This window comes from Phoca vitulina, unplaced genomic scaffold, assembly GCF_004348235.1.
Source record: "Phoca vitulina isolate PV1807 unplaced genomic scaffold, GSC_HSeal_1.0 scaffold73, whole genome shotgun sequence".
Lineage (NCBI taxonomy): Eukaryota > Metazoa > Chordata > Mammalia > Carnivora > Phocidae > Phoca > Phoca vitulina.
Window position 1 is genome coordinate 3001318 of NW_022589776.1, and position 15563 is coordinate 3016880.

General features: G+C 49.3%; 1 protein-coding gene across 1 annotated transcript in view; it reads left to right on the top strand.

Moving 5' to 3' along the window:
* The window catches only part of TNN (tenascin N), a 54518-nt gene that overhangs the window by 32143 nt on the left and 6812 nt on the right, over nt 1-15563 (top strand). Inside the window, exons 12-17 of the mRNA XM_032393448.1 lie at nt 2567-2830; nt 4977-5107; nt 6167-6299; nt 6732-6883; nt 12445-12541; nt 13447-13614. Coding sequence (XP_032249339.1) covers nt 2567-2830; nt 4977-5107; nt 6167-6299; nt 6732-6883; nt 12445-12541; nt 13447-13614 — 945 coding nt within the window. The remainder of the gene's footprint in view (nt 1-2566; nt 2831-4976; nt 5108-6166; nt 6300-6731; nt 6884-12444; nt 12542-13446; nt 13615-15563) is intronic.

A 15563-nucleotide genomic window follows, 5' to 3' on the forward strand; every position in this document is an offset into this window, starting at 1 on the left:
GGCTGTTTTACGTAGGTTTGACTTAATAAGTGGTGTGTAGTTTAAAGGAGCAAGTGTTACCTTGGCAGGTTGCAGCTCTGTGTTCATTTCAACACACAGTTAAGTTTTGATGAGCATCTTCTAAAGGCCAGGCCTGGGATACAGTGGCAAAAACAAATATGATTCCTGCTCTCTTAAAGTCCGGTGGGAAAGATAGATAATCAACGAGCAAACAAATTATAACTGTAAACTATGGTCAGTTCTATGAAGGAGATGAACATGGTGCAGGTATAAAGAATAACAGGGTAGGGATGTTTCTTAGAAGGGATAGGATGAGTAATAGTTAAGATCCACATTGACAGAAACATCCACATAGCACTTGCTTACACAAGAAAGAAGTTTATTCTTGTCTTGTGGGATGGTCAGAGGGTAGGTGGGCCAGGCTGGTACGGTTGTTCCATGGCACGGGAGAGCCAGGCTGCTTCTGTATTGTTGTTCAGTCATCCCTAGGGAGTTGCCTCCATCTCTATAGTCATCCTCCACCCTCATTCCAGCAGTGGAAAGGGCAGGGCAGGGCTGAAACATTGCACACGTTCTTCACTTCTTCTCCCGTTCCACTGGCTAGATCCAAGACACAGTGCCAGACCTCACGACAGGAAAGGCTGGGGAATGAATTCTTCAGCTGGATGATCACATGCCTAGCCAACACTTCTGATCTACTGTCCCATCCAACAGAGTGGCCACTGGCTGCATGGGACTCCTTAAATGTTAACTAATTAGAAGTAATTAAATGATTTTCAAAGTTGTGCATTTCAAGCGGTCAACAGCCACATTGGTTAGTGACTACTGTATTGGACACTGTAGAATATTACCATCATTATAGAGAGATCCATTGGACAATATGCTCATGGAAGAAGGGGAGAATGGTTAGTGGGGGAAACTCGCCATTTGTGGCAGAGGGAAGGGTGTGCGTGACGGCCCTCAGATGGCACAGCTAAGATGGTTGCTGAACTGTGAGGGGGGCTGGTGTGGCTGGAGCACAGAGGGGGAGAGAGGGAAGTGGCATGGGGTGAGGTGGGAAGGAGGCAGGGTCACTCACACGGGACCACGCGGTGCCTGCAAGAGGGAGCATGTTACATTTATCAGAAGAAGAGCAATGTGATGTGGTGTTTGTTTAAAAAAGGTAGTTCAGGACACAGTGAGGAGGATCCACGGAGGACATGACAGGAGTAGCATTAGGAGGGTTAGTGAAGAGTCTAGTTCTAAAATCCGGGAGAGGGGGGCGACGGCCATTGGGAAAGAGGGGGAGCAATGTGGAAGGTTGGGGCAGCATTGTCTGAGAGGGGAGACTGAGATAAATAGCCTCGGGGAAGAAGGTGAAGACTTTTAGACATTTAAACTGGAGAACCTTGTGAGATTCCTTGGTTGATTGAGTGATTTACTTATTGATTCCACAAATATAGGTCCAGTGTCAAGTGCATGCAAGGCACCGTGGTGGATATGCAGTTGTAGGTGCAAGCCGGGGGGCTCACAGGTTGGGGAGCAGAGAGCATTGGTTGGTATTCAAAGCCATGGACATGGATGAGGTCACTAAGGGAGGAGTGTAGAGAGAGGAAAAGGGGGAGCCTCCGGTGCCCCAACATTTCCAGGTTGCTGACAGAGGAGACTGAGGAAGGGTCAGGCCATTAGGAAAAAACCAGGGGAGGGTGTGGTCATGGAAGTTAAGAGCTGAGAGTGTTTTAAGACAGAGGGAGTGGATCAGCTCTGCCAAATGCTGCTCAAAAGTCCAGTAAGGTGAGGATGGCTAGTGTCTATCGGATTTGGCGAAGTTGGGGGTGCCGTATCCTAGCGGTTTTAGTGGCGTGCTAATGGAAAAGTGCCAAACTTCATTGAATCGAGGAGTGAATGGGAGGGGAGGAGTGAAGTGAAGGTGAACCCTGTTCTCTTGAGAAGTCTGTCAGCTAAGGGGTGCAGAGAGGCAGGAGGTCCTAGAGCTTGTAGTCTGGGAACGATGACGGTAGAGAAGGAGAGACCAGGGATGCCGGAGAGAGCACAGAAGAAAAGGAGACAAGTCCTTTAGAAGGTGGGAGGCTTCACAAATCAGAGCAAAGAGGGGCCCGTCTGGGTTTTAACACAAGAAAACGGCAGGATCTTGGGCAAGACTTTTCATTTTTCTGGGCCTCCATGCTCCCCTTTGATAAAAGACTAGAAGGTTGGAAGATCTGACTTCTCAGCTCTGAGATTCTGTGAACAAAATAACCAGATACCACAGAGATAATGAAGAGGTCATTTCAACAGCCAGTGGGGCGGCTTATCTTGTTGCTCAGGAGACTTTTTTTTTGTTACTTCTGTGGAAACTAGAGAGACAGAAAATTTCCATATTGATGAGCTTGCAGAAGATCTAATTCCTCCCAGTTGTAATATCCAATGGCTTGTTTCCCTGGAAAATGGAAAGCAGGGACCTTTCACTCCTGTGTTCAATGGAATTATATCATTATTAAAGATAACTTGAAGGGAAGGCTCCTGGTGGTGGGGTGGTGGGATGGCCTCCCTTAGCTCTAAAATTTGGCCTTTCCTTTTTAAAAAGAAATTGACAGCCCCCAAAACCTGGTGACCAACCGGGTGACAGAGGACACAGCCACCATCTCCTGGGACCCGGTACAAGCTGTCATCGACAAGTACATGGTGCGCTACACCTCTGCTGATGGGGACACCAGGGAGGTGTCTGTGGGGAAGCAGCAGAACAGCACCGTCCTGATGGGCCTGAGGCCAGGTGTGGAGTACACTGTCCAGGTGTGGGCCCAGAAGGGGGCCCAGGAGAGCAAGAAGGCCGACACCAAGGCCCTGACAGGTACTGTGAGGGCCTGGGACAAGGAATCATGTACATCCATCAGGACAGTCTTCCTCCATCCATACCTGGGGGTGCACAGGGGGGCAGGGAGGGCAGCTGTTTCGCCTGAGGCCATTCCTCAGAGGGGTTCCCTCTTTCCCTTTCTGAGGTACTATGCAGGCGTGACTGCTCTGCTTAGGAAGAGTGTAGAGGAGACAGTGTGAAAGTAGACCCGTGTGGCTCTTCCAGGTGCTTGTGCAAACGTAGCCTCCCTCACCGTCCACCCCGCTCAGCTCCCAGGCTCTCCGCCTGGGTGTTTGAACCTGCTTGGCCTCAGCTCCAGTTCGGAGAAGAGAGAGGCAAGGAAGCCCTTCTGTCTCCATCTCCCTCACTGGGACCTGGGAAGGTCACTGGGTTCTCTGACATCCTCGAGCCTCTGTGGACAGTCTGGGCAAGGCCTGGCCGTCCCCTCTGTGGCCGGTACACCGTGTGTGGCCCCTGGACTTAGAGGTGGCTTGAATTTCTTTATCAGTTACAAATAGCAGGGGTTTTTATTTTTTATTTTTTTAAAGATTTTATTTATTTACTTGACGGAGAGAGACACAGCGAGAGAGGGATCACAAGCAGGGGGAGCGGGAGAGGGAGAAGCAGGCTTCCTGCTGAGTGGGGTTTTTAAATAAAAAAAAGTAAAGTATACTTACAGTAAAAATTTTCAAACTAAACAAAAGTATATAGAAAGAAAAACTCCGTAATGCCCAGTGAGTTTCTCCAGAGACAACCAGTCCCTCTTTCCCTCCCTCTCTCTGTTTGTCTCCCTTGTTCCTTTCTTCCTCTGTTCCTTCATTATCTTCTCTTTGCTTCACTCTTGCCATTTTTAAAGACAACCGTATTACCACCTTTTTGCTTCACAGAAATGTGGCAGTAACCAAGACAGACCTCTCAAGCCTGTAACCAGGGGATTGGTGGGCAGAGAAGTAGCAGAGACCAGCTTAAGATATTTAAATAGTTAAGGTTTTTGCTTTAATTTCTGAAAGCAGGAAATTCAGTTTTGCAGTGGATGGAAAGAATAAAATCCGTACCAGATGTTACACTTTAGAGAGTCAGACCAAGCTGATATTACCGAAACTCAAAATTTGTCAAAACATTCTAATTCAAAACAACAGCTGCCTGATTTCTATTAAAATATCGCAATTCCGTTCTCAGCTGAAATGCTACTGGGGAGAAAATAGCCTGGAGACATCTTTTTTGGGAACCTCTAAATTAAAATCATCTTCTGTGATGATTTTTCAAAATGGAAATTTTCATTTAATATCTTATTTGGTTTAAAAAAAATGAGCCATCTGACCAATTAATATGGTGTTGACTGGAATTTTTGCTGAGATTGAGTTTCCCTGGTCTCCCGTGTGCACGTACACAGCCCCGTGTTCAGAGTCAGAGGAAATGCTCTGCTTTCCCTCCACCTCTTCTTCCCTTTCTTTCTTTCTCTCCTTCACACAAGCACCCCCCTGCTTTCCCAGGCTTTCTGTACAGGGTAAGCATCTAAGGCCACATATTTCGTGATGTAAGAGATAGAACTTTATATTTCTATGCCAACTTAATGTTTATCACATTCTGCTTGTTGGTCAGAATCTCAGTAAATTTAGGGTCACGCTCCCTCTCCCGGGCTTTATGTGATGTCTTCGTTAATTTCCCAGTTGCCGGGCAGGGGAAGATGGGCATCCAGGGGTTCAGTCATCTTTCCAGGTAGGTGTTTGCTGAGCCCCTGGTTTCTGCACACAGGGCCTTCTCAGATCTGCACTGTCTCAGCATCCCACGCCACCTTGGGAGCCCTGCCATCCCTGAGAACCCGTCTGCTAATCTAGATTGCTTATACCCACCACTCTTGGAGAATCTGTGTTGGGGGGCGGGTGTGGGAGCACAGATTCACTCTGTCTGCCACCCACTCAACCCCCAACTTCCTTAGTCCCCTTGTCCTCGGTAGGTGGGTGCTTTTGGAAACAGAGGTCATAAGGAGCTGGTGGCAAGGAAGAGCAGAGACTGCTACTTGCTGGAAGGGAGGAAAAGAAATGGGAGGAGAAGTGGGAAGAAATATGTTAACACGTCAAAAATTATCTTGCCCCGCTTGCAATAATACTTAGTAATCATAATTACTTGACTTTATATACAGACATCGACCCTCCCAGAAACCTTCGTCCATTTGCTGTCACCCAGTCCGGAGGGGTGTTGACCTGGACAGCCCCCTCTGCTCAGATTGATGGCTACATTCTCACCTACCAGTTCCCAGATGGCACTGTTAAGGTATTGGAAACTTCTTGTTTGTTCTCTTGGTGCCCATGCCCCGCCCCTCCATATGAAGCACCTGACTTGGGCCCACCAGCTTGATTGCTGGTATGACGGTGACCTGCTGAGAAATGAGTTGATCTTTAGTGATCATCTGCTGTGGTAAGGAAAGGTGCTACGCAAGGTTATTTGTCGACATCATCCTACATGTGGCCTCATTTCATAGGACTCACTTGTATGTCTGTTCCTAGCTGACCACTGTGTATTCGCTGGCCACACATCTGTTCCATGTTATTGTGTTTATTGTTTGTCTTTCCCAATTCGTGCTAGCCCCATGAGGACAGGGACTTTTTGTCTGTGTTACTATCACTGTATCTAAAGTGCTTAGAACCTGGCACACGAGGGGTGCTCAGTAAATATTTATTGAATGAATCGATTAACCCTGACTTCAAGAGTTATACCTCCCACCTGGAATCTGAGGACCAACAAATTTGGTAACTTGTTATGATGGAAAATTCTTCTTTCTTCTTGGCAAGAAAGAGGGAGAAAGGGGAAAAGGGAGGGCACTTTGATTTATTCATGATCTCAATGATTGCTTACGATAGCCCTTCAAGGGAAGTTAGCCCTCCGTTCATAGAGGAAATAAGATAGGTTCAGAAGGAAGTATTGAAAGGCCAACTATGGCTCCACCTCACAGATATCAGTGGTCACTTTTTTTCCCCCTTAATAGCTTGTCAGCCCAGTGTCGCCAGCCTCGGTGGCTGTAGTTGGTGTCCTGGCATATGTCTAGAGGCCGAGTTGACCAGGAGACCTGGAGGGTGTTCCCCCAGGGGCAGGACCTGGTGCCGGCTCTCTGCGAGGGCTCCCAGCAGGGCTGAGTCTTCATGGCACCACCCTCCAGGGAAGCTGCTGGGACCCACCGGGACTCTGGGGGCCACCAAGCCCTCAAAGAAACCAAACATTGTCTTCTCAGAGAACTCCTGTCACTAGCACCAGGGAATGCTGTTGATACCTCAGGCATGGGGGGATGACACACGGACTGACTGTCTCCTGTCTCTTGTCTCCTTTGTTTGGTAGGAGGTACAACTTGGAAGAGGGGATGAGAGGCTTGAGTTGCGAGGCCTTGAGCAGGGCATCACCTACCCTGTCTCCTTGATGGCCTTTAAGGGTGATCGCCGGAGCAGGAATGTATCTACCACCCTTTCCACAGGTAATGTGGACTCCTGCACGCTGAACGAGAACATGGTAGAGGACAAGCGTCGGAGAGCTCAGAAGAGGTGTCCGAGGAGGAGCGAGTGGACAGAGTGATGGATTTCTCTGGAAATGGGGCAATTGAAATACGGTTATAGGTTCAGATGAAATCCATCTCGTGGTAGAAAGACTAAAGAGGGGAGCAGAACAGAATGTTATTTTGTGGGACTTAGGGCAGGAGGTGATGTGAACTTGACCTTATTTCTAGTACATTTGAAGGGTTTGATGAGAGCAGGTGCATGAGAAAAATAAGATCTTAGTGAAGAGTTGGAAGAAGCAACGTAGTAGGAGGTTATGAAATAGTTTCGAAACAAAATAAATTGTCTTAAATAGCCCCCTCCTTCTTCCTTGCCCTTCTCCTAACGACACCATCTCTCTGCTTGACTCCTAGTTGGTGTGCGTTTTCCACACCCTTCGGACTGCAGTCAAGTTCAGCAGAACAGCAATGTTGCCAGTGGTCTCTACACCATCTACCTGCACGGTGACACCAGCCTGCCCCTGCAGGTGTACTGTGACATGGACACGGACGGAGGCGGCTGGATTGTGAGTCTAGGAGCATTGGTGGCTCGTACTTGTTTTCAGAGAGATCCCAGCCCCAGCCCTAGCCCCACCCCCACCCCACCCTCGCTGGAAGTACTTCACACCTGGGATAGAGCAGGCTTCGTGGAACGAAGGTTAATGATTTGTGGAGGCTGTGGGTTAATCAGCATCTAATAATGCCCTCTGTGTATGCATCACCTCCATTTTCTTCTCTTCCAAGCCCTGTCATAAACATGACTCTCCCATAGAAGCTTTCAAGTAAGTGACAGAGGTTATTCTTTCGCTTTTATAGATAGGTAAATTGAGGCCCACGAGGGAGAAGTGCCTTGGCACGTTACAAGAGTTAATGACAAAAGGTGGGACCAGATTTCAGGACCCCCGCCTCCCAGATCATTGGTTTTCCCTGTGGGTCTTCTCTGGCCATCCAAGATGGAAACACATGACGTCTTTGGGCCTCGGGCCTCTGAGCTGAAGTCCTTTGTCCAGGTTCTTCATCCTGCTCTGAGGATCAGAAGCAAAACTTTGGTTTGAAGGGCTGAAGCCTGAAAGAGGGAAACTTGGCAATGTGCCGATGGCCCTGCTTCCGTGTGGAGGTTTTATTCCCTTGGGCCATTGTCTGCTTACAGCCTGTGGCACCTGCTTTGATTGCTGTGGCCTGATCCAGTTACATGATGAGCTGCCTCTGAGGGTTGCCATCTGATGCCCCCGCCCCCCCGCCCTTCCTTCCCACGCCTGAACAGATAGAGGCTCTCACCACCTCAAACCAGCGTGAGACCTTACTGCTGTGCATCCGCAGCTCACTGTCGCGAGGAGAAATCATGAGCCCCTAGTGCTCAAACTACATTCATTTACACGTTCGCTCAGGGGTCTGCGAAAGCAAAGACACTTGAGCAGCCGCGGATAAAATGATCCCATCAGAGAAGCAGCAGTGAAGAAAACTTATTATCCACACAGCTGCATCTGGTGGCTGAAAGGCAGTAACCGGATTGGATGGGTGGAGGGAAATTCCTGATTGATTTATACAAATAACCAAACAGAATGGAACGTGGGAGGGTCTTGCACCTGAGCAGACCCACAGGGCTATACCTGCTGCTTTTCATCAGCACCGTTGTAAGCGTTCAGTCTCTGCAGGCTCGAAGCCAGTTTCCTGCCTTGTGCCCATAATTGACCACTGGCAGAATGTTTGTGTTGTTTCCTGTGGCCTTTTTGAAAACCAGCCTTCCCTGGGGAAGGAGACATTTGTCCAGGGCAACCTCTAGAAAGATACCTGCCAGTCTGTCTGCCTGGGAATACCCCCGATTTTTTCCACAAGTATTTATTGAGTGCCTACTATGTGTCAAGCACTGTTTTATATACTCAAGAACCAGCCGTGAACCAAACAGACCCAAATCCCTGCCCTCAAGGAGCTTGCCTTCTACAGTCTGCTCATGCAAATGACCCTTACTTACCAGGATGCCGAGGTCAGTTCCAGAAATAATCGAATCACTCTGCATTCTAACCAACACCAGCCCCTCACCCCCTCCCAAGTCTTGTTTTCTGACCCAAACTCCTGAAGGTAATACAGGAACTGAGATTCTATAGGGGTCTCCTCAAAGCTGCCACAGTCCCCAAAACACCTGAGTCCTGAAAACTTCTACACCAGATCTTTTACTGACAGTTTCCATGGTTTTGGGCTCGAGAATCTTTGTCACTGAGAGATGACCTTAGTACACTACTCTTTTATTTTCTAAAAAGATTTTATTTATTTAAAGAGAGAGAGAGAGAGAGAGAGCGCGCGCACATGAGTGGGGGAGGGGCAGAGGGGGAGAATCTTAAGCAGACACCCCACTGAGCACGGAGTCCCATGAGAGGGGCTCAGTCTCACAACCCTGAGATCATGACCTGAGCTGAAACCAAGAGTCAGACACTTGACTGAGTCACCCAGGTGCCCCAGTACATTGCTCTTTTAAATGGAGCTTCCAAAATCCTTTTAAGGAAATTTTTCTCCATGGGGTGGCAGGAGCCCAATGTGATTAAGAGGCCAGGAAAACCCTACCCTGAGGAAATTGGTCTCACAGGAGGCAGGCTGGATTGAGGACCAGACGGGAACACTTCCGTGCCTCAAGCATTTCCATCTTTGTTTTCCGTCTTGCAAGCCTTAAGGACTGCATTAGAAGTTCTTTCCACAGACATTTAAATGACATTTTCATTTTTTTCTCCCCAGGGAATCAGACCACTGAGTAAGTTCTAGAGTGCAGTGACAGCTCTGGAGTGTAGAACTCTGCCCTCCTTGAGACGGACCTGCTAAGGGGCTTCTGTTACCCCAAACAATTCATTATAAGGTGTTTTCACACCATAGAATGGGAATGGGCTAGATTCCGAGGTAGTCAAATCAGGCTCCCTGATCGAGAGATACAGATGGTCACAGTGGGTCAGTTCATTTGGAATCTGACATAATAAAGTGCAAACTAACATTTATTGAGATATAATAATAACTTATTATATGTGAATGTGCCAGTCTCTGGCCTTCACACTTTTATGATTTATCATGATTAATGATCTTGCTAAAGCCTGGATTTAAGAGCATGACAAATGGGCTATTAACCTCTTGATCTCATAGTTTAGAAAAGCAAGGCTTGTCAAGGTTAACTAACTTGCCCAAGGACACAGCTAGTAAGTGTGGAGCTGGGTCTCAGTAGTGATGCAGAGAGCATCAGAACCATTGTTCAGAGTTTTCCTGGCTGAGCTGAAGCATTTAAAAAAAAATCTGGGAGGGGCACCTGGGTGGCTCATTCGGTTAAGCTTCCGACTCTTGGTTTCAGCTCAGGTCATGATCTGGGGGTCCTGGGATCGAGCCTCATGTCAGGCTCTGTGTTCAGCGGGGAGTCTGCTTCTCCCTCTCCCTCTGCCCCTCACCCTGCTTGTGCGCTCTCTCCAAAATAAATAAATAAATCTTTAAAAAAAAAATCAGGTGGACAAACCCCTACCATGCTTGGGCACTCTGTTCATTGATTGGAGAATGCCTTTGTAATGCGCCTGTCCCAGGAGGACAGGATCAGATTTGAGGCTGACCTTGTACTGTAACTAATTATGTTAGTGCGAATGTAATTGGACTTGATGTACGAGGAACACTGGTACGGCGTCTGCCCTGGGATCCCACTGTCCACGGCACAGGAAGAGTCCTGGGGAAGGGACCGGAATGGGCAGCATGCTAGGAAATGAACAGTTAACCCTAGAATCTAAAGAAATGGGTTTTGGAAAATAAACTCAGTGAAACTGGTATTTTCAAACTTTCTGATGAAAAGGTGAAGAGATCTGTGTTTTATCCTTGCATCCGCCACTAGATAATCAGCGGACTATGATTTAATCTGGCTAATCAAGCGATTACTTGAACTTTCCCGTCTGTAAAATGGCATCATAAGTCCTTGCCCTGCAGCCGGCACTGAACATGCTGCTCAGTTAACAGTGGTTACATGAGTGGATAAGCCAACAAAGAAATGAAGGAAGCCAAGAGAGGAGTGAGAGTCTCTGAAATGAAGGACAAAGGGGAAAGAAACCACAGTGTTAATGCAGTATGGAATGATTTGCCCGATCATTCTCTCAGTTCTGCTTGGCAGCTCAGTAGCTTTGGAGAACATTTTTACACTTACCCTCTCCTTGAGTTCTCCTAGCACCTCTGAGATGGACGCTTCCTTCCTGCTTCTAACCCCATGTGTCACGCAGCTGACAGAGGCTCAGTAACAGAGATGACTGGCTCACCAGCCACTGGCCAGGCAAGTGGCCCCGGTCAGCCTTAGAGCCCCGGGCTCTCCCCACCCGCCGTAGATCGATGCCCCAGTCCAGGGCTTCCTGGGCCAGCAAAGGTGGGTTGGTGCTTCAAAAGGAGTGACATGTGAGTTCCCATGTGAGGCTCTCAGCATTGTTGCAGGCAACCTGTTCTCCCCTCCCTCCCTGTCTCTTCCCAGAAAAAATAGAAAGAACGCACAAATATTGGGAGGTTTACCTTACCAAATTTGAGATAACGTGTTTTACTTCAAAGCACCTGCTGTGAAGCATGGTAGAAAGGAGGGAGATGGGGTTTTGTGGTGGGCCTTCTGCATTGAACGAGTACCAAGGAAAGTAGAGACAAAGATGCCATCCCAGCCTTCCAGAATCCCAGAGTCATTTCTGTGATTAGCCAGGACGGTGTTTAGTGTGGCTTTCAAGGTCACGGGGAATGACAGCCATTACTATCCATTCCAGTAGCATACACAGGTGTGTTTAGCTTGTAGGTGCTCTTCAGGTTTACTTCATGTGAAAGAATCCAATTTACTCTGACTGGCACTGCCTTCCTTCCCCAAATAGAGGAGCTTTTGAAAAGGAAGCAGCGCATACTTTCATGAAATAGTGGTACCCAAGTCTGTGTCTGTTTTCTCACTTCTCACTCACTCTTCAGGCCATTCCATGTTGGCTTCTGCCCCCGTCTCTCTCCAACGCAGCCTTTGCTGGAGTCACTCGTGACTTCCGTGTCACTAAATTCTATGGACACATTCCTTACGCCTTGTGTTCCTTGATGCTGACCTGTCTTTGACGCTATTGGCCACACCTTTCTCTTTATGGTCTTTTCCTGGTTGTCCTCCTACATGCCCAGGTCCTCCTCCTTCTCCTTCATGAGCACATCCTTCTGCGCCTGGCTGTTGTATAGTGCAGGTCCCTGAGTCTTGATTCTAGGCCATTTTCTCTTTTTAGTTCCCACTCTCTTCCCAGGTGGTCTCATCCTCTCCAGTGGCTTTGCTTTACTCTCTGTGTCCCAGTGGCTTTCTACATTCCTTAGGATGGAGTGGGCTACGCGGTGGTAACACGCCAACACCAAACCCCAAAATGACTGAAGACATGAACAGTCTCTTCTCATGTGTGCAAAGCTTCTGTGGGTAGCCATCATCAGTGGTGACTCAGGGATTTGGGCTGATTCCAACTTGTGGCTGTGCCCTGTGGACACGTGGCCTTCACTGAGGCCCCGAGGCACAGGGCAGTGGAAGACAAAGCATGGAGAGAGAGAGCCCCCCGGCCCTCCTGCACTCCCACTTACAGCCCTTTGGTTCCAGCTTAACTGCCAGGGAGCCCGAAAAAGCAGCATTCCTGCCTGTGTTCCTGGGGACAAGAGACTAAAATGGGCGAACACTGAGCATCGTCTCAGACACACCCTTACCTTTGCAAGTCTGGCCCAGATCTCTCTTCAGAACCCTAGCCCTTATGCTCAGCTGCTGCTATGGCATCTTCATTGGCCAGGGGACCTCAGGAGTGACTCGCACTTCCCTTGTCCCAGGTGAGCTCACACTGGCAGCCCCTGTCTTCTCTCAGAGCCCCCGTCTCAGTGAAGAGCCGAGTGAATAGCTGTCCAGCGCCGCAAACCCAAATCACAAGAATCGCTCCCGACCTCACCCTCTCTTTCAGTCCCACTTTCAGTCTGTCACCACATCGGTCATTTTGACCTTCTCTCTGCTTCTGTCTAACCTCAGGGCAGCCCCCAGTCCAGGCTACTGTGCTCTTTCACTCAGTCATGTCTGTTCAAGTGTGTCAGAGTGAAAGGTCCATCTCCTTTGCAGGTCTTCCAGAGACGCAACACTGGACAGCTGGACTTCTTCAAGCGCTGGCGGACCTACGTGGAAGGCTTTGGGGATCCCATGAAGGAGTTCTGGCTTGGTATGATCTCTGAGATTCCAGGAGGGCTGTGGGAGAGGGGCTATTTCATCCTCAGAGGCTGCCTGGGCAGCTTGAGAAGGCTCCCCACATTCAGGAAGACGTCCCAGTGGCAGGGACAGGACACTCTGAGGAGCCAGCCCACCAGGGTGTTGGTGGGGCCATGTTGCTGGGAAGGTTCTCATGGGGGCCATGTGCTGGGCTTGTGACAGGGTGGGCCCGTCACAGGGGGTCTTCATGCTGTATGTGAGCCCCACAGGATCCACCTGGAGCTGGCACGTCTTAGAAAAGTAGTTGACCCATTGGGGTTCAGGGCTCTTCCTAGGAGGTCATGTCCGGAATCCCTTTGCAGCTCTTCTAGTAATGCCAGCCATCATGGGGATGGTGTTTTCCCTTTTCCTTCTGTTCTAATCGGGAGCAGATATTCATGAAGAGTGAAATAGCCAAAAGCATCCACAGGGAAACGAAGAATTAAAAAAGCATAATCTGGAGTCTCATTGTCTGATAGAGTGGATGATGGTTGTGGTCTGCGCGTGGCGCAGAATTCCTTCAGAGACCTCGGAGTGGTGGTTGATGTCCTCTTCTCCTTGGCGAGATACGGGGGTGAGAGGGGGAGGGGCTTCCGCTTTGGACAGAAGGAGTCGAGGGCAGGTTCACTGCCCCATTGCCCTCCATGGCCCCTTCCCAGAGGACACGGTTTCCACACTCATAAACACGGCCGTGCCAAAGAAATAATAGGATGAGAAAACGGGCACCCCCCCCCCAACAGAGACAGTGTGAGGAGAGCCCCCATTAGCAGAGGAGGTAAAGGCCACGGTGACTTTCGGTGCTGGAAATCGCAGATGCTAGTGGCGTGTGCCTACACACGCCAGTCAACCGGTTATTGGAATTCCCTTCCTTATTTTCAGGACTTGACAAGCTACACAATCTCACTACTGGCTCCCCTACCCGCTACGAGGTGAGAGTGGACCTGCAGACTGCGAACGAATCTGCCTATGCCGTGTATGATTCCTTCCAGGTGGCCTCCAGCAAGGAGCGGTACAGGCTCACGGTTGGGAAATACAGAGGCACAGCAGGTAGGAGAACGAGAACACATTTCCTCCCGGCTGGGGTCTGCGGATCGGACTGCCGCGTGCCGCGGACTGGGGCGCGAGGGGAGCGGGGGATGGCATGTTGCTCCGTGGAGGGGAACTGTCCTCACTGATGGTCCAGGCCCTGCTCCCTGCAGGGGGCGGGGGCTCACCAGAAGTGTGAAAGCAGTCCTTGACAATCTTAAAGTTGGAACTTTTGTACGTTATGCGTTGATCCCCACCCCCCACCCGTAAAAACGCTCTTCTTATGCTTCCCTGGTTCCGGCTGCTGTGCATCAGCCAAGGAGCCTGCATCCGGAGTGATTCATGGTGCCTGCCCACCTGTCGCTGGGCTCCAGCCACGTGGCTGCAGGCCTTGCCCAGGAGTGTGTGTGTGTGTGTGTGTGTGTGTGTGTGTGTGATTATTTAAATATTTCGCAGCGCTTTGCCATAAGTAAAGGGAAAAATGAAAATTCTGATTCAAACAACAAGCAGTGTAGGTCTCATTAACTCTGTGCAGAGTGTGAGGACCCAGAGATGAGCCGTTCAGCTGAAAGCAGAGAATATCTAACCTCGATTAGCGGCTCAGTGCACTCAAGCCGGCTGACGGTGTGTTCAGTTGTGAAGGAAGAGAACAAAACCAAGCAACGTGACTGAAACACTGGGATTATACCATTGGATATTCTGTTTCAGACGGACGGGGTAGTTACTGTTTTAATATCATATCTTACGCCTGGATTTATAGTTTTTAAACCCTAACAAGTAAGTGTGTTGTTTGATTCTGCGTGTTTTTGACTTGGGGGTAACTATGCAGGAATGTGTTACCAGCCAGATCCGCTGACTGTATGGGCCGTGGTCTCTCCCCTTGTCTGCCATGTAAGCAGATAAGTCATAATAGAGAGTGACTTTTGTAAAGAGCCACATAAGGGGTGAGGAGAATGAAGAGCTATAGGGTGTGAGAAGGTGGCGACATTGAGGCCCGAGGCTGTTGAAGGAAGCTCCCTGCAGGGCAGTGGGCTGGAGCTGGGTCTGCAAGGGTGAGCCTCAGATGGGAAACAAGGAAGGGGTCCCCAGGCCTGGGGAGTCCACGGTGAGCAAGGACTGAGCAGAGGCAAGGAAAGTGGGGTGGGGTCATGAAGCCTGAGGCCACTCTAGGACCCCCTAATGGCAGAGGACTATGAACAGATGCCTCTTAGTGTCTGGGGCCATGATCCGAAGTGGCCAACTGCTAAGGCAGTTTCTTGTAGGTCTTTTAATTGTTTAAAAAAAATTACATGAATTTTGCATTTGCTCGTTTCACAGTGCTTAGCATGGAGCCCGGCAGGGTAGGTGAGTTTCACACATGATGTTGCTAGCAAGAGCTTTCTGTGCAGTCTTACAGATGTTCTATATCGTAAAGGATAGTCCCTGAGACCCAGGTAGCTTGCATCGGGGTCAGTGAAGGCGTGAGCTTGGTGACATGCGGACAAGAGACAATGTCCTGCCTCTCTCCCTGAAGCCCAGTGACCTCCCGGCCTGCTGGTGGGGGACCCGCTAGGGCCACCCATCCTCCTCTCTTCTCTTGTGCGCATGTACTTGTTCCGAGGCCTGTCTTAAAATAACCGGGAAATGAACTGATGCTAATGGGAAAATGAGTGAAAAGAAGTCAATGTATTCACTAATTAATGGGATTCTCCTCCCAGGGACTCTATTTGCATTTTAACCGTGATTAGGGGATAATTCCCATTCTGAGTTTGTTCAGGCCCGCAGTGCTGGTCAGTGGAGCATGTGTTTTTTCATAGGAAGCCTCGGGAGACCTTCAGATCACACCACATCTAGCCAGTGATCTGGTCTCCCCGTATGTGCCGGCGTTCCTACTGGGAAACTCTGACATTGCATGGTGGGCTTCATGGCGTTTTAGCTTTCCTTATATATGCTGATTGGTCCCCAGGAGGGTTTTGCAATTTAGGAAGCTT